The sequence below is a fragment of the Bufo bufo genome, chromosome 1, assembly GCF_905171765.1.
Source record: "Bufo bufo chromosome 1, aBufBuf1.1, whole genome shotgun sequence".
NCBI classification, from domain to species: domain Eukaryota; kingdom Metazoa; phylum Chordata; class Amphibia; order Anura; family Bufonidae; genus Bufo; species Bufo bufo.
In genome coordinates this window covers 610,070,708-610,089,022 of record NC_053389.1, presented here as the reverse complement: position 1 = coordinate 610,089,022, position 18,315 = coordinate 610,070,708, and the positions used below count along the sequence as shown (strand labels likewise).

At 45.3% G+C, this 18,315-nt stretch overlaps 1 protein-coding gene across 1 annotated transcript in view; it reads right to left on the bottom strand.

The window, feature by feature from the left end:
• CA12 (carbonic anhydrase 12) overlaps positions 1-3,528 on the bottom strand; it is a 42,793-nt gene extending 39,265 nt beyond the window's left edge. Inside the window, exon 1 of the mRNA XM_040413658.1 lies at positions 3,431-3,528. Coding sequence (XP_040269592.1) covers positions 3,431-3,488 — 58 coding nt within the window. The 5' untranslated portion in view covers positions 3,489-3,528. The remainder of the gene's footprint in view (positions 1-3,430) is intronic.
• Positions 3,529-18,315: the final 14,787 nt, after the last annotated feature.

Genomic DNA, 18,315 nt, shown 5'->3' with positions numbered 1-18,315 from the left:
GTGGACAGCACTCCGTGTGCTGTCCGCATCCGTTGCCCCGCAAAAAAAATATAGCATGTCCTATTCTTGTCCGTTTTGCGGACAAGAATAGGCATTTCTACAGGTGTGCTGTCCGCATCTTTTGCGGCTCCATTGAAATTAATGGGTTCGCACCCGTGCCTCAAAATTGCAGAAAGGATGCGGATCCATTTATACGGACGTGTGAATGCACCCTTAGGCCCCTTTCACACGGGCGAGTTGAACGCATTGCACCCGCACTGAATCCGGACCCATTAATTTCTATGGGGCTGTGCACATGAGCGGTGATTTTCACGCATCACTTGTGCCTTTGCTCTATTTTGTGCGTTTTTCACGCAACTCAGGCCCCCATAGAAGTGAATGGGGCTGCGTGGAAATCGCAAGCAAATGCGGATGCAGTGCGAATTTCACGCACGGTTGCTAGGAGACGATCGGGATGGGGACCCGATCTTTATTATTTTCCCTTATAACATGGTTATAAGGGAAAATAATAGCATTCTGAATACAGAATGCAAAGTAAAATAGGGCTGGAGGGGTTAAAAAAATAATTATTTAACTCCCCTTAATCCACTTGTTCGCGCAGCCGGCATCTCTTCTGTCTTCATCTGTGAGAAACAGGACCTTTGACGTCACTACGCTCATCACATGGTCCATAACATGATACATCACCATGGTGATGGACCATGTGATGAACGCATTGTCATCATCAAAAGGTCCTATTCCTCACAGATGAAGACAGAAGAGATGCCGGCTGCGCAAACAGGTGGATTAAGGGGAGTTAAATTCTTTTTTATTTATTTTTTAACCCCTCCAGCCCCATTTTATTTAGCAATCTGTATTAAGAATGCTATTATTTTCCCTTATAACCATGTTATAAGGGAAAATAATACAATCTACACAACCTTGAACCCAAACCTGAACTTCTGTGAAGAAGTTTGGGTCTGGGTACCACAGTTAGTTTTTTATCACGCGCGTGCTAAACACATTGCACCCGCGCCATAAAAACGGAACGCAATTGCAGTCAAAACTGACTGTAATTGGGTACCTACTCACGCGGGTTTGCCGCAACGCATCCGGACACGCTCGTGTGAAAGAGGCCTTAGGGTGCAAGTGCTGTTTGATACAGCCATTAACAGGGTTTATTACAAGGAAATATTTATACGTCTTATTTACCATTGTGCGGTGCAGTTATATGTTCTAAAGCCTTTTTTGGCTTATATTAGTGGGGGGAAAAACAGGGCTTATTAGCCATTGTGTGGTTAAGTGCGAAAATTACAGCCCTTTTTGTTGTGTATTAGTGGGAAAATAAAAATACATTTGCTGTTCAGTTTTATGTTCTAAAGCCCTTTTTGTTTTAGTGGGAAAATAAAAATATATTTACCGTTCAGCGGTGCAGTTATATGTTCTAAAGCGTTTTCTGGTGTGTATAAGTGGAAAAAATAAGGCTTGTTTCACATTTGCGTTAAAACATATCCAGATGGAACAGCCTGCTGGATTCGTGAATACTGGGCGCTGCCGGGGTTCCATCCAGCCCCATTCACTATAATGGGGGAACAGCAGAGATCCAGCCGCAACCCGGCTGGCATAAGAGAATGGGGCCAGACGGAATTTCGGCAGCGCACAGTAGCACCCGTTATACATGGATCTGGCAGGCTGTTCCCGACTGGAGCAGGCTGCCGGATCAGTTTTAACGCAAATGTGAAAAAAGCCTAAGGCCCCTTTCACACGAGCGTGACGGATTAGGTCCGGGTGCGTTCAGTGAAACTCGCACTATTTTGCAAGCAAGTGCAGTCAGTTTTGTCTGCGATTGCGTTCAGTTCTTTCCGCGCGGGTGCAATGCGTTTTTCACGTGCGTAAAAAAAAAAAAAAATATATGAAAGTTTACAAACAACATCTCTTAGCAACAATCAGTGAAAAACGCATCGCACCTGCACTTGCTTCCGGGTGCTATGCGTTTTTCACTGAAGCCCCATTCACTTCTATGGGGCCAGGGCTGCGTGAAAAACACAGAATATAGAACATGCTGCGATTTTCACGCAACGCAGAACTGATGCGTGAAAAACAACGCTCATGTACACAGACCCATTGAAATAAATGGGTCAGGATTTAGTGCGGGTGCTATGCGTTCACGTCACACATTGCACCCGCGCGGAAAACTCGCTAGTGTGAAAGGGGCCTTAGGCTCTTTCACACAGGCCCACATTTACTAATCTAAGTGCACTTCGATTTCAGTGTACATTTTGCCAAATGTGGTGCAATTTGGCACACTTAGGCCTATTGCACACAGCCGTATGGCTTTTTAAGTATATTGCAGTTCGCAAAAAATACGGATGACATCCGTGTGCATTCCTTTTTTTGCGGAACGGAACATCTGGCCCCTAATAGAACAGTACTATCCTTGTCAGTTATGCGGACAATAATAGGAGATATTCTATCTTTGAACGGAGAAACGGAAATACAGAACCGGAATGCATACGGAGTACATAACAAAACAGAAAAAAATAAAACGTTTGTGTGCAAAGAGGCCTTAGGGCTCATGCACACGACTATGTATTTTGCATTCTTTTTTTTGCGCAGATCCATTGTAACAATGCCTGTCCCTATCCGCAAAATAGAAAAGAATAGGACATGTTCTATTATTTTGCAGAACGGAAATGGAATACGGAATGCCATTTTAATTTTTTTGCAGACCCATTGAAATTAATGGTTAAGCATACGGACCTGTAAAAAATAAAATAAACACCACATTTGTGTGCATGAGCCCTCAGGTTTAGAAAAATTTCCTGCAGTGTCCCACTCAGTGATGGTCATGGGGCCCTGTATCATTTTGGCTATTTGTAGTATGCATATTAATGTATCTGTGTGAACTGTGCAGCGGGCGCCTCCCCCCAGATGACATCAGTATGCGATCTATATTTTTGCAGAACAGAACAGCTGGCCCCTGATAGAACAGTACTATCCTTGTCCGTAATGCAGACGATAATAGGACAGGTTCTATTTTTTTGCGGAACAGAAATACGGAAACAGAATGCACACGGAGTAACTTAATTTTTTTTGTGTGGACCCATTGAAATGAATGGTTCTGCATACGGTTCGCAAAAAAAAAAAAAAGAAAAAGAAAAAAAAAAAAAACACACACACACACACACACACACACACACACACACAACACACAGAAGATACGTTTGTGCGCATGAGCACTTAGGCTGCTTTATTCCAGGAGTAATCCGCAACATGTGAAGGTAGCCTAGGTGGAGAGTATGCAGGACAGATACATTTATACTCTTAATAGTGCGATTCCATTACTGCACTTTTTTTATGCCAATTAACCAGTAACACACAATAAACCACATTTACAACCCTTTGTATCCCTTTAGTAAAAGTGGTTGAATAAAGCAGGGTAGTACCTTACCTTCAGAGGCAGCCTGTAGGACAGGCAATAGTACTATGGAGAGGAGCAGGCTGTACATCGGTGCAGTTCTCAGGAATAGTAGCCCTGCCTAACCTCTGCTCTGTCAGCTATTCCCCTGTTACACACAGCCCCTGCACAATCAGCTCTCAGTTTCATAGACCGGACTCTACTGTCAGGCTCAGCCCAGAGGCTCTCATCACCAATAACACAGCATGGCTTATTACCTGCCACAGTCTCCGACTCCTCCTTCCTGCCCAATGAATGATCACACCTGAGAGACACTTTACAACCTGAGCGTTGTTCTGCACTGATGAATGGGAGCAAGAAAAAGATCCATACAGCAAAAGATCAAAGGGGCACATTTACTGTAGTGTCTGCGCCCAGGGGCGTAGCTATAGGCTCATTGGCCCTGGTGCAAGAATTCAGTTTGGGCCCCCCCATACCCTCAATACCATTTCCTAACACCACCAGACCCCTGCACGCCCACCGTGCCCATGCCCATATTGATGATGATATAGCTGCCGCTTGTGCTGGAATCAGTCTATGGCCGCATGCACACGGCCGTGAACGGTCCGTGGTATCCCGGCCTGGATTCCTGCTGACAGCAGGAGCGCACTGACGCCGTGCGCTTCATGCCGCCACTGTACTACAGTAATACACTCGTATAGATCATAGATCATGACGCCGTGCGCTTTTGCTGTCAGCAGGAATCCAGGCCGGGATACCACGGACCGTTCACGGCCGTGGAACACGGTCGTGTGCATTCGGCCTATTTGTGTCATTCTGCAGCATAGGGGGTACATAGTTCATAATTTTCCTTCACTTATCCTTTCAGTTTGCTTCATCATATGCCAGCAGGGCTATTAACATCGCCGCCAAACCCGCCATTATTACTCACACAGGGCTGGTCAGCACTGGAAATATGGGATTGCAACTGCAACCCCTATGGATGCAGTGACTGTCACCATATTGCTGTGAGTGACTGACGATTATAGCTGCCGCTTGTGCTGGAATCAGTCACTCACGGCAATATGGTGACAGTCACTGCTCCCATAGGTGTTGCACTTGCAATCCCATATTTCCAGTGCTGACCAGCCCTTAGTGAGCAATAATGGCGGGCTTGGCGGCGATGTTAATAACCCTGCTGGCATATGATGAAGCATTGATGATGATGATATAGCTGCCGCTTGTGCTATGAATGTGATGTTCTATGGGCCATAGACCATCACATGATTTATAGGACTCTGCTGTGACATCTACCAGTACTTGTAGGATAGCAGTAGTGGGTCCTCTTACTTGCAGAGCTCATTTGCAGCTGAACATGTGGCTAGAACGGTACTAGTAAGAGGACCCACTGTTGCTATCCTATGTGATGCTAGTGTACTCTAGCTACTAGAAAGCACCCAACTGCCAGAGCAGAGACTGTCTCCGAGTCTCTGCTAGCCACGTCGCCACGGCCGCCCTCACCTCACTCACTCGGGCGGCACGCATCTTCTCCTCCGCCGCTCCAAGTCCGGCCAGTACTGCCAGATGGGACCACTCCCTCTCCTGGCTGAGCCTGCACGGCTGCACGCACGGGTCTGCCTCCGCCCCCCCCCTGTGAAGTTAGCAGCCGTCAAGTACTGTAGTCTGTAAATTAGGGGCCATGGATCCACTTTGTCTCTCCTGGGGGGCCCCGTGGGCCCCCCTGACTTAGGGGCCCGGTCGCAATTGCGACCGCTGCGACCCCTATAGCTACGCCACTGTCTGCGCCTGTTTTTAGGCGTAAAAATGCTGTTTTAGACAGTCTTGTTTTAGTCACATTTACTACTGAAAATGCACCTGTTTTGGAGCATTTGCACCTTATTCGCACCTTATGACTTTCAATGGGTCCGTGGAAAACTCGGAAAATGCACCGTTTGTCATCCGCGTCCGTGATCCGTGTTTCCAGTCCGTCAAAAAAATATGACCTGTCCTATTTTTTTGACGGACAACGGTTCGCGGATCCATTCAAGTCAATGGGTCCGTGAAAAAACACGGAGGCACACAAGATTGTCATCCGCGTCCGTTATCCGTGTCCATTTTTTTCCTATCATTTTCAAGGCAAACTTGACTTAGATTTTTTTTCCACTTCTCTTGTCTGGTGATCCTCCAAAAATCAAGGAAGACACACGGAAAAAAAACGGACACGGATCACGGAACACCGGAACCACGTTTTGCGGACTGTGAAAAAATACTGTCATGTGCATGAGGCCTAATTCAGAAGTTTTCTAACCTTTTTACCTATTTTCCAACCTGTTTATGTAGGTGCACCTTTTGTACCTGTTTTAGTTACAAAACAGTCTAATTTTTACTCAACTCCAGGGCTGGCGTACTTTTCTTCATCTGTTTTGGGCGGTGAGTTGTGCCACATTTTGCATCTCTTTTCAGCTCACTTGCTCATAGAAAATGTTTTCATGCGCATACTAATTAGACTAGTCTTAAGGCTCATACACACAAATGTACTTTGTGTCCGTGTCCGTTCCAGTTTTTTTTGCGGCCCGTATGCGGAACCATTCATTTCAGTAAGGCTACATGCACACGGTGTGCTGTCCGCATTTTTTGCAGACCCATTGAAATGAAGGGGTCCACATCCTATCCGTAAAAAATAAACAAAAACAGAACGGACACGGAAGCAAAATGTGGATGAGGCCTAAGGCCGCAAAAAAAACAGAAATGACCTTGTGTGCATTCCATATTTATATGTCTGCAAGTCCGTTCCGCAAAATAATAGAACATGTCCTATTCTTGTCCGTTTTGCGGACAAGGACAGGCATTGTTAAAAAGGATCCGCCCAAAAAAAAGATTAAACATAGACGTCACGCGGATGTCATCAGTTTTTTTGTTGATCCGTGTTTTGTGGACCGCAAAATACATTTGGTCGTTTGCACGAGTCCTTAGTGAATATGATCCTGTCATATTGAAAAAGAACCACTAGAGGTCAGACTAAGGGCTCTTTCAGGCGAGCAGATGCAGTCCAGAAATCACGCTCCATGCGTGAGCGTGAATCTGCGTTCTCGGCACTGGTCTTCTTGCAGGATCGCAGGGCATAATCATGATTTATAATGCTGTGTACCTCTGCATGACCTTACTGATGTCAGTACGATTCTGTAGCAATAACGTCACGCAGAGGCACACAGCATTATAAATCATGATTATGCCCTGCGATCCTGCAAGTCAAGCAGTGTCCAGGACGGAGGATCACGCTCACAGACGGAGAGTGATTTCTGGACTACACCCACTCGTGTGAAACAGCCCTAGTAGCTATATGACTGGTCTAATTTATGAAGTGATGTGCGACTTTTGATAAATAGTTGGCAAAAGAAAGTCAGATGAAGCAAATATGTCTGTCTAATTGAAAGCCTAAAACAGGGCAAGCTTGATAAAGGTGCCCCAAAGGCCTCTTTCACACGAGCGTAACGAATTAGGTCCGGATGCGTACAGGCTTCAGTTCAGTGAAACTCGCACCATTTTGCAAGCAAGTTCAGTCAGTTTTGTCTGCGATTGCATTCAGTTTTTTCCGCGCGGGTGCAATGCGTTTTGATGCGTTTTTCACGCCCGTGATAAAAAAACTGAAGGTTTACAAACAACATCTCTTAGCAACCATCAGTGAAAAACGCATTGCATCCGCACCTGCTTGCAGATGCAATGCGTTTTTTCACTGAAGACCTATTCACTTCTATGGGGCCAGGGCTGCGTGAAAAACGCAGAATATAGAACATGCTGCGATTTTCATGCAATGCAGAACTGATGCGTAAAAAAAAAAGGGAATTAATGGGTCAGGATTCAGTGCGGGTGCTATGCGTTCACGTCACGCATTGCAGCTGCGCGGAAAACTCGCTCATGTGAAAGGGGCCTTAGAGAAGACAAGGCACATTTATTAAGACCAGCTTTTTATGGTCTATTCACAGGGTCTATTTACACGACCGCAACTGTTTTGCGGTCCGCAGATTGCGAATCCGCAAAACACGGACATTGGCACATGGCCGGCACTATAATAGAAATGCATTTTCTTGTCCACGGCTGCAGACGAGAATAGGACATGTTCAATTTTTTTGCAGGGCCGCAGAACAGAAGTGCGGATGCAGACAGCACACTGTGTGCTGTCCGCATCTTTTGCGGCCCCATTGAAAATGAATGGGTCCGCACCCGTTCCGCAAAATTGTGGAACGGATGCGGACCCATTTTGCGGTTGTGTGAATGGACCCTTAGGCCATTCATTTCTATGGGGCTGTGCACATGAGCGGTGATTTTCACAACTTCACTTGTGCGTTGCGTGAAAATCGCAGCATGCTCTATATTGTGCGTTTTTCACGCAACGCAGGCCCCATAGAAGTTAATGGGGCTGCGTGAAAATCGCAAGCAAGTGCGGATGCGGTGCGATTTTCATGCATGGTTCCTAGGTGAAGATCGGGATGAGGACCCGATCTTTATTATTTTTCCCTTATAACATGGTTAAAAGGGAAAATAATAGCGTTCTTAATACAGAATGCATAGTAAATTAGGGATGGAGGGGTTAAAAAATAAAATGAAAACATTAAAGGGACACTGACAGGGCCAAAAAGCATATTTAGGTATATATATATATATATATATATATATATATGACATTACAGGTCTTATAAAGTGTATGAGAATCATCTAAGTATCCCCCCTGTCCACCTTATAAATACAGTAAACTGAAGTTTTATAACCTGCTTGAATCGTGTTCAATCTGCCCAAGGGGCGGCGTTTCATCTCCACTTGCGCCCAGCCAGCCTCGCCACAACTGCCGTTTGAAGCGCGCCCAGCTCATCAATATTCACTTCGCTGGGCGGCTACTAGTGTCCCCGACGATGAGCCGGAGGCCGATGCCCATAGGATTGTACTGGGCATGCGCCGGATCTTGCGTCGGGGACACTAGTAGCCGCCCAGCGAAGTGAATATTGATGAGCTGGGCGGCGCTTCAAACGGCAGTTGGGGCGAGGCTGGCTGGGCGCAAGTGGAGATGAAACGTCGCCCCTTGGGCACATTCAACACGATTCAAGCAGGTTATAAAACTTCAGTTTACTGTATTTATAAGGTGGACAGGGGGGATACTTAGATGATTCTTATACACTTTATAAGACCTGTAATGTCATATATATACCAAAATATGCTTTTTGGCCCTGTCAGTGTCCCTTTAAACTCCCCTCATCCACTTGTTCGCGCAGCCCGGCTTGTCTTCTTTCTTCTTCTTTGAGGACCTGGGAGAAAAGGACCTTTGGTGATGTCACTGCATTCATCACATGGCCCATCACATGGTGTGTTCAATAAAAACATGGTAACATTTAATTCTTTGTGTGTTATTAGTTTAAGCAGACTGTGATTGTCTATTGTTGTGACTTAGATGAAGATCAGATCACATTTTATGACCAATTTGTGCAAAATTGCATGCAGATCGCGGACCCATTCACTTGAATGGAGTCTGCAATCCGCATCCAACGGTCCTCACCGCAAAAAAGTAGTGCACTTTTTTGCGATGCGGAGGCACGGACAGAAACCCCACGGAAACACTCTGTGGTGCTTCCATTGGGTTCCGTGCCTCCATTCCGCACCGACTTTCCGGATTGTGGACCCATTCAAGTGAATGAGTCCGTATCCATAATGCGGTACCAGAATGGCCGGGGCCCATATTTTGCGGCCAGCACACGGTCGTGTGCATGAGCCCTTACATATAGCCACTCTCTAAAGAAAAAAATGGTACAACCCATTTTAGTCCTGTACCTGGTGGGTCCAAGAAACTCCAGTGTAGATATCAGTAATGCCTCATGTACACGACCGTATCTGTTTTGCGGTCTGCAGACCGTGGATCTCCAAAATACAGATAACAGCCATGTGCACCCCTCATTTTCCTGTTCTGCATGTTCCTATTGTAAAAATGCCTATTCTTGTCCAAAAAATATACAAGAATAGGACAGGTTCTATTTTTTTGCGGGGCGGACAGCACATGGATGACATGTTCGCACTTTTTGTGGCCTCATAGAAATTAATAGCTTCCTGTGTGATCCCAAAAAATGTGGATTGGGCACAGACTGAAAATACAGCCTTGTGCATGAGGCCCAAGTCCATAAATTGATGTATTTTGCTGGTTCTTAGTTCCTATTGCCACCAGTTTCCTTTATACATTGGTTTTAGGCTTCCTGCACACACAAATTTTGCTCAATCGTTTTTTTCTTTCTTTTTTCTTCAGCTGCATTTTTTTAAACCTTTTTTTAAGTGACATTTTTTGTGTTAACACGTTGAAATTGTGTTTTTTTTTCCATGTTTTTTTATTTTTTTCCCTAAAGAGAAGAGGATAGAAAAAACACCTGAAAAGGCCATTGCTTCAACATGCTGCGTTGGAGAGAAAAAAGAGACACGAGACACTTTCATATATATGCTGTATGAACAGTGATCTGCTGCCCAGAAACAATGGGGCACATTTACTTAAGTGTTGCTGCCTGAGTAAAAAGCCTGTTTCCGATGGTCTTATTTTTAAAATCTCATTTACCAACTGTTTTTGTGCCTGTTTTGGAGGCATTTGCGCCTTTTTTGAGTTTTAAGACAAATTCTGAAGTTTTCTAACATTTATGCCTAATTTCTGTCAAATTTACAGTATGTAGGTGCGCCTTATTTTGCACCAGATGTTGTAAAAACAGTCTAATTTCTACACCACCCCAAGGCTGGCGTACTTTTCTGTTTTTAGTGGTGAGTTGCGCCACAATTTGCTTACTTTCATGGAGATGTACGACATATTTTAATGCGCATACTATTTAGACCAAGTTTAGTGAATTTGAATCTTGAGTCTTACAGGAAAGCAGCCATTAGATGTCAGACTTAAAGCAAAAAAGACAAACCAGATTTATGAAAGGATAATAAATGAGGCGAAAATTGTAGACAAACTTTGCCAATACATCAGAAATGTGCCCCAATGACTCTTGATTCTGTCGTCCCCATACAGTGGAGGTGATCGCTGCATATTAATGCAGAGCTTCACCTCCACTAACAAGCAGGCAATTGTCGCGAAGAAGCACTTCCCAACAATTCTGTGCTCGATCGCTGCATGTAAATGCAGCATTAAAGCTCTGTTATTAAACTCCATCTTCTGCTGCTCTGTTCCGACCTGAGTTCACTTAATTCTTGTGCTCTACGTAATTATTAGTGTTGAGCGAACTTCTGTTTTAAGTTCGGCGTCTAAAGTTCGGCTTCCGGTTAGCGGAGAATCCCGATATGGATTCCGAATTCCGTTGTGGTCCGTGGTAGCGGAATCAATAATTGGCCATTATTGATTCCGCTACCACGGACCACAACGGAATTCGGAATCCATATCGGGATTCTCCGCTAACCGGAAGCCGAACTTTAGTCGCCGAACTTAAAACAGAAGTTCGCTCAACACTAGTAATTATATGCAAAGACAAGTACAGTGACTGGAGGAAGAAAGTACAGCATGAAAATAACTAGATTCTCCTGACTGAGAGTAGATCTATATTACCTTGCCTTAACGATAAGATTCGTGGATAAAATTGGAAACCTGCAGATTAGTTCATATTGCCTAAAATTAAAATCTTGATTTTTATCCCACTTAAGGATCATTATTTATTTCCTTGGCAATTTAATTTTTTTTTGTCTCCTCTGAAATGGAGAATGAATGGAGTGGCGTTGTGAGTGCTTGACTGGCCACTTCATTAGGATGGAGGAATGCGATGCTCATTTTCTGGATTGGTGGGGCCCGACCACTGAATAAAATACTATTTTGATGTTAAGACCACAGGGAATTTTTGTTTCTTGCCTTGTCACATTCAGACAGCCATTACTTTCTTTTTCCACTGACATTGCTATATTGCGACACCATTTTGGGGCACATATAAGTTTCATTAACTTTTATTTGGCTGGTAATGAGATAAAAAGCAATTTCATTCACTGTGTGGCAATTAGCATGTGTTACAATGGTATTTCACTTGCTGCCATTGTAAAGCAAGCTCAGGTTTCGGCTTCTTGTGGGCTATATTTGTGCCGTTTTGTTCAATGTTGCCACTGTTCTGTGTGTTTCGGCCCTAGTTACTTGTAGTGTGAATGTGTGCCTATATGCTTGCATCTTCCCTCAGTTCTGTATTGCCAGGATAAATATTTCCTGAGTTCTGTGTCTGCAAGGTGTATGTTTCTTTGAGTTCTCTGACCTGCCCTGTTTGTGCAAAATGTTTTGCTTGAATCTGCTTAGATTCTGTTTGCCTTGTGTTGGAGTGTGTCTGCCATTACCTGTAGTGTCTGAACTGTGTCTTAGGCCTCATGCACACGACCGTTGTTTGGGTTCGCATCCGAGCCGCCGTTTTGGCGGCTCGGATGCGGACCCATTCACTTCAATGGGGCAGCAAAAGATGCGGACAGCACTCCGTGTGCTGTCTGCATCCGTGGCTCCGTTCCGCGGCCCCGTTAAAAAAAATAGAACCTGTCCTATTCTTGTCCGCGCTTTGCGTACGAAGGTACGCCGAAACGCGCGTTGGGGTAGCGCCACCCTGGGTTTCCTCTGCACACGGTTCTTATTTTGGTGAGCCCCTGTCTCCTGCTGTCCTCCTTTGTACAATTTTTGACCCTGTCATTCTTTTTGTACTTGGTCCTCCAGTTGTCTGGTCTGCAGTATACTTCCACCTTTACCCTTCTGCATACCATTCATTATTTATAGGAGTGACATATGTTGACGGGTCTCCCACCTGGTACTTTATTGTTTTAGTACTTGTACATGGATTCGACTATTTATTCAGTATTTTTCTCCCTGTCTCATTATATACACTGTACCATGTGTTTTTGATCCGTGTGCTTCTTTCCCAGGGTGGCGTTTTTCTTTTTTGTCCTCCGCTCCTATTTTTCATCATGTTCACGGCATTACATTTATTAATTATTTCCATTATGTCATTTTAATCATACTTTAATAAAATGTATCACTTTTTTGGTATCATGAGCTCCTTTTCTTCTGTTTCTGCTATTTAATTCGGGAGCTTTTGCCGAGTTATACTTTAGGTGTGTCTCTTTGGGGTTGTATTGGGTGGACACTGTCCTTTCGCCCTCCCCTGGGACACCCTGGGTCTTTTTTTGTTTTCCTAGGCATTTTATATTGCCTGCGCCCGTTCCGTTCCGCAAATTGGACCGCAAAAAACGGCACGGCCGTGTGCATGAGGCCTTAGGAACAGTGTGAGCGTCTGGTGCTTCTTTCCACCTCGGTGTCTTGACCACTGCCGTCTAGTATCAGCTATGTCTTTACTAGTTCCTAAAGTCCGTATGTCTAGTTCTGGTAGTCTGTTTGTCTGGGTTCCTGATCGTTCTGTCAGTGATCCGTGTTTTGTATCTTGCCTGTATCTGTGTTTGGCTTGGATTCACCTGTATTCTGCCTGGTTCTGAATTTGTTCCTTGTCTATGCCTCTGGTGCTTTGCACTAGGGTCTCTGACCTGCGTGGGTCAACTTCCAACTGGGACTATTCCAGCAGGTAGTGACCAGCTGGCTTCCCTGCAGCGAAGTCCAGATCCCTGTATAGGGGTTAAAGGGTGGATGCCAGGAGACCACCATGATAAAGCCCTCAGAACCAGAGCAACACCAAACCTGTTAGTTGTCACAGTGGTTCCACAACCATTGTCTGTATCATCTGTCCATAACAGCATGTTAGTTTTATTCGACAGGTCAGTATGATTATGACTATAACAAACACGTATTAGTAGTTTTATGTTTGTTTGTTTTTTACTACTTTTGCTCAATAATAGCACATCTCATGCAAAAAAAAATATGAAAGCTATAACTTTCAAATTTTTCTGTCAATTTAGTTGTATGCGCCTTGATTTTTGCTGAATGAGATGCAGTTTTCATTGGTAACATTTTGGGTACATAGGACATATTGATTAGCATGTATTTTTTTGAGTGTCTATTCTATTGTCATTTTTTGCATTTTTCACCAGTTGGTTTAAATAACATTATCTTTATTATACAGGTTGTGGCTAACGTGGCTTGTGTATATGTGTTTGTGTGTATGAGGGTTGTTGTTTTTTACCACTTTTACAACATCAAACCACTTTTTATGGATTTTTTTTTTTTTTAGGTTAATAAACTTTATAACCTTTTAATTACTTCAGTCCCTCTAGGGGACATCACAATGCAGTTGCTTGACCACTGTTATAATGCACTGATATATTTTATATACCAATGCATTATAGCCGAGTAGCACAACCTGCCTAGGTGCTGCAGTCCTTATAGACCACAACATCTAGGGGTTAAACAGAGTACATTGAATTTATCTCTGATCCCTGAATAAATCAATATTTACTGAAATGGCGATTAATTGAATAAATCTGATTAATCACCCAGCCCTACCAGTAATTGCTGGTATGTAGTTACCTTTATGAATTTAGCAATCTGGCAACCCCATTAATACTGTTTTTATTTTCCTTCATGTAGTAATGGCGATTATAATCTAAAGAACAGCAATGAAAGATTCTAGAACATGTATAATATTCTTCTAGACCTTACTTTTGAAAATATATAGCTTCCTGTGACTCTTCAATGTGAGCAGGGGTGTAACTACAATAGCGGCAGACCGTGCAACTGCTATAGGGCCCAGGGTAAGAGGGGGCCCAGTTGGGATCATCAACTCTTCTACTGGGGTGAAAACTTGGTCAGGACGCTACCCTCTAATGGAACAACTGTTAGCAAATGAGGCAGTGGAAAAAATAGCCTAAGGGCTGTTTCACACGAGCGGATGCCGTGCGTGACATCCGCTCCATGAATGACAGCCAAGACCCGATGCGGACAGCAGAAGCACGGAGCATTAACATGATTGATAATGCTCCGTGCCTCTCAGTAAAGAGATCACAGAGAGGCACGGAGCATTATCAATCATGTTAATGCTCCGTGCTTCTGCAGTCCGCATCGGGTCTTGGCTGTCATTCACGGAGCGGATGTCACGCAGGGCATCCGCTCGTGTGAAACAGCCCTAAGAGTGAGTGAAAGGGGTTTAGGCGGAAACCCTTCTGTCCTGTGTGGGGGGCCTGGTTTGATCCTTGCTATGGGGCCCTCACTTCTCTATGTACGCCACTGAATGTGAGTGACACTGATAGTGACAATTTAAAGTATGTGCAAGAATGTGATATGTATGTCATTGCAGGAACCATGCTGGCGCACGTACCGGCTCTGCAAGCTAAACCAAGACAGCTATAATCTGCCCAGAACAGAGAGTAGTATCAGTCTAAAACTGGTTTCTACCTGCTAAATTAGTGGTCCTTGTAGTCACTTAGTGACCTATTATAAGGTTTTCTAGTCAAAACTAGTCTGGCAAATCCAACTAGAATATCACGTGACAGCAGGAAGCCAGACTACCGGCTGCATTACATACTTGAGGATGCCATATCCCTTCTTTCATGTCATATTCCTTCATAAATGGCTAATTTAGTAATAAATTTAACGTAAAAAAATTGCAACATTGGGTTTTTTCTCACCATCAGTGATTGTTCTGTGTATAGAGCCGCACCTGGTTTTGGCTCACAATCAAGAGCTTTGTAGTGCTTCCATGGGCTTTCGATCTGTGCCTCCGCTCCGCAAAAAAGATAGGTCCTATCTTTAAGTCAATGGGTCCGTACCTGCACCATGGAGTGCACACAGCCAGTGCTGGTATATTGCGGATCAGCCATTTACAGTCCACAATACATTAAAACATTATGCTCGTGTACATGAGCTCTAAAGAACTTAACCCCTTAGTGACCACCCATACGTGTTTTTACGGCGGTCACTAAGGGGCCTTGGGCTGGAGCGCCACCTTTTTACCACGGCACTTCAGCCCAAGTTAGCGCTTAAATCAAGCGCTCGGGCTCCATGCCTGCAGCTACCAGAGGTAGCTGAGGGCTCGGGGCAGTGATCAGAGACCGTCACAAGCGGTCTCTGATCACGTGATCGTCGTGATACACGGTGGTGATCAATGCCGTCAGCAGAGTTGCCGGCAGTAAACTTTCTCCCTCCTCTCATGTAAGAGAGGAGGGAGAAAGTCTCCGGTGCAGGGATTGGGTCCTCCAGCTTCCCCATAAGGGAAAGCTGGGTCCTGATCCTCACCCCCCCTGCCCTCAAGAAAGATGGCGACGGCGGCAGCCCGGCACATGTGCACACTATAAGCTGGCCGCCGCCGCCCCTGCAGTATGTCTCTCTCCTCAGGAGAGGAGAGATAATAAGTAATTATGCCCCTATCGGGTCCTGCAGCACCCCAAAATGGCCCCCGATGTATTTAATAAAGGGCAGGAGTCCCCCCCTCCCCTTCCCAGTAAAAAACAAAAAAAACAAAATGGCGCAGACATGTGCACTGGTTACATGCGCACTGGTTACTGTGCTAAAGATCTGCCTTCAGCACAGTAACCATCAGGGACCAATAGTAATGGTCCTTGATCATGTGGTCTCCATGATAAACCCATCATGGAGATCATATCCATTATATTTACTAACACAGCCAGGACATGGGCTGTTTCTCTCTCCCCTCAGTGCAGTTGTTCTGTGAGGAGAGAGAGATCAGACTTCTGTCCTGGCTGTGCGATTTACTGTGAAAAAAAAATCTATTTATAAACTGTCCGTCCGTAACTGGCGGTCAGTGGGTGTCCGTCATTGACGGTCAATTATTTTCATTAGGGACTCTGTGTCCGTCTGTTACTGGCGGTCAGTGGGTGTCCGTCATCAGGCGTCCGTCACTAGTCTATTAGGGACTGTCAGTTATTTTAATTTCTTTCTGGGCTTTTTATTAAAAAAAAAAAAGGCTCCGAGATTATTCAGTGCAGAGCAGGCATATGAATTTCTATACTCTGACCACTCTGAATCTGACACCGCTTCAGAGGTGGCAATATCTTCAGATAGCGGGGACTCTAGTTCCACTTCCATCCCCAGACCCCATAGCCCTATGGTGGTAGAAGTCACCACCTCATTTCATTCTCCACCCAGCGGTCCCGTCCCTTCTACTACATGGGTTCCTGCTACTTTATTCCCCCCCAAGTACCCCAATTTTATCCACTCCCAAAATTAATGTGGATGTCACCAATTTTACCCCTTATGATTTTTTTCATTTCTTTGTGGACGATAAAGTCCTGGAGTTAATTGTGCAGCAACTAATCTGTACGCCACACAGTTTGCTGTACAACATCCCACGTCCATCTATATAAGACGGTGAACCCCACAAGTGTCCCTGAAATTAAAAATTTTTTGGGGCTTACCCTGGACATGGGCATTGTAAAAAAAAGCCACGTGTCCGATCATATTGGGCTGCGAGTACTGTCCACTAGTGTTGATCGAGCACCAAAGTGCTCGGGTCGAACTCCTCGGGATGCTTGGGTGCTCTACTGACACGGTCTGCTATGTACTCCTTTACCATCTTCCAAAACTTTTCTCTCCTTGTGACTCTAGGCTGCGCATCAGGGTGAGGGTGCTGGCGGGGTGTCATTAAACTGTCCCAGGCCTTGGAGAGTGTTGCCTTGCCTCTGTTGGAACTGCTGTGTGTTCCCCTCGTCTCCCCTCCTCGGTTGCCCAAGGAACTACGTACGCCAGTGGTTTCAGCTGGAAATTTTTTGAGCAATTTTTCCACAAGCATCTTCTGGTATTGCACCCTTTCACTCGTCCTCTCCACCTCAGGAATGAGAAATGAGAAGTTCTTTGTAGAGGGGGCCGAGAAGGGTGAACAACCAGTAATCGTTATTGTCCAAAATGCGTAAAACATGTGGGTAACGGGAAAGGGAGCCTAACATAAAGTCAGCCGTGTGTGCCAGAGTCCCAACAGGCAAGACTTCACTGTCATCAGTAGGATGACTCTCAATCTCCTCATCCTCTTCCTCCTCTTCTGCCTATCCATGCTGAACAAATGGAATTAAATTTCCATGGGTACTACCCTCTGTAGCGGAGGCAACCGTCTCCTGCTCCTCCTCATCATCATCCAGTTTGAGCTGAGAAGACAAACTGAGGGTGGTCTGGCTTTCCCCTTGTGTAATGTCTTCCCCCATTTCCACCTCTTCCACATGCAAAGTGTCGGCCTTAATTGGGAGCAGCGAGCGTTTGAGTAGACACAGAAGTGGGATGGTGACGCTGATAATAGCGTTATCGCCACTCACCATCTGTGTTGATTACTCAAAGTTTCTTAAAACCTCACAGTGGTCAGACATCCATGCCCACTTCTCGCTTGTGAAGAGCGGAAGCTGACTGGAGAGGCGACGACTATGTTGCAGCTGGTATTCCACTACTACCCTCTGCTGCTCACAAAGCCTGGCCAACATGTGGAACGTGGCGTTCCAGCGCGTGCTCACGTTGCACAACAGTCAGTGAGCTGACAATTGTAAGCGCTGCTGAAGCGTTGACAGACCGGCGGAAGCTGTCGATGACTTGCGGAAATGGTCACACTTGGCGAACCTTCACCAGTAGCTCAGGCAAATTGGAGTAGGTTTTGAGAAACCGTTGAACCACTAAGTCAGGGCTAGGCATGGGATGTGTGTGAGCTTCCTGAGGTCCAAAGCCGCCACCAAGTTACTATTATCAGACACAACTATGCCTGGTTCTAGGTTGAGAGGCGAGAGCCACAGCTCAGTTTGGTCCCTTATCCCCTGTCACAGCTCTGCGGCGGTGTGCTGTTTGTCACCTAAGCAGATCAGCTTAAGCACGGCCTGTTGACGCTTCCCCACTGCAGTGCTACACTGTGTCCAGCTACCGACTGATGGCTGACTGGTGCTGTAAGAGGATAATTTTGAGGTGGAAGTGGAGGAGGAGGCGGAGGAGGAGAAGTGGGGGTTGGAGCCACTAACGTAGGTGTGGCGGAAACCCTGATGGAATTAGGGCCCGCAATCCTTGGCGTCGGTAGCACCTGTGCCATCCCAGG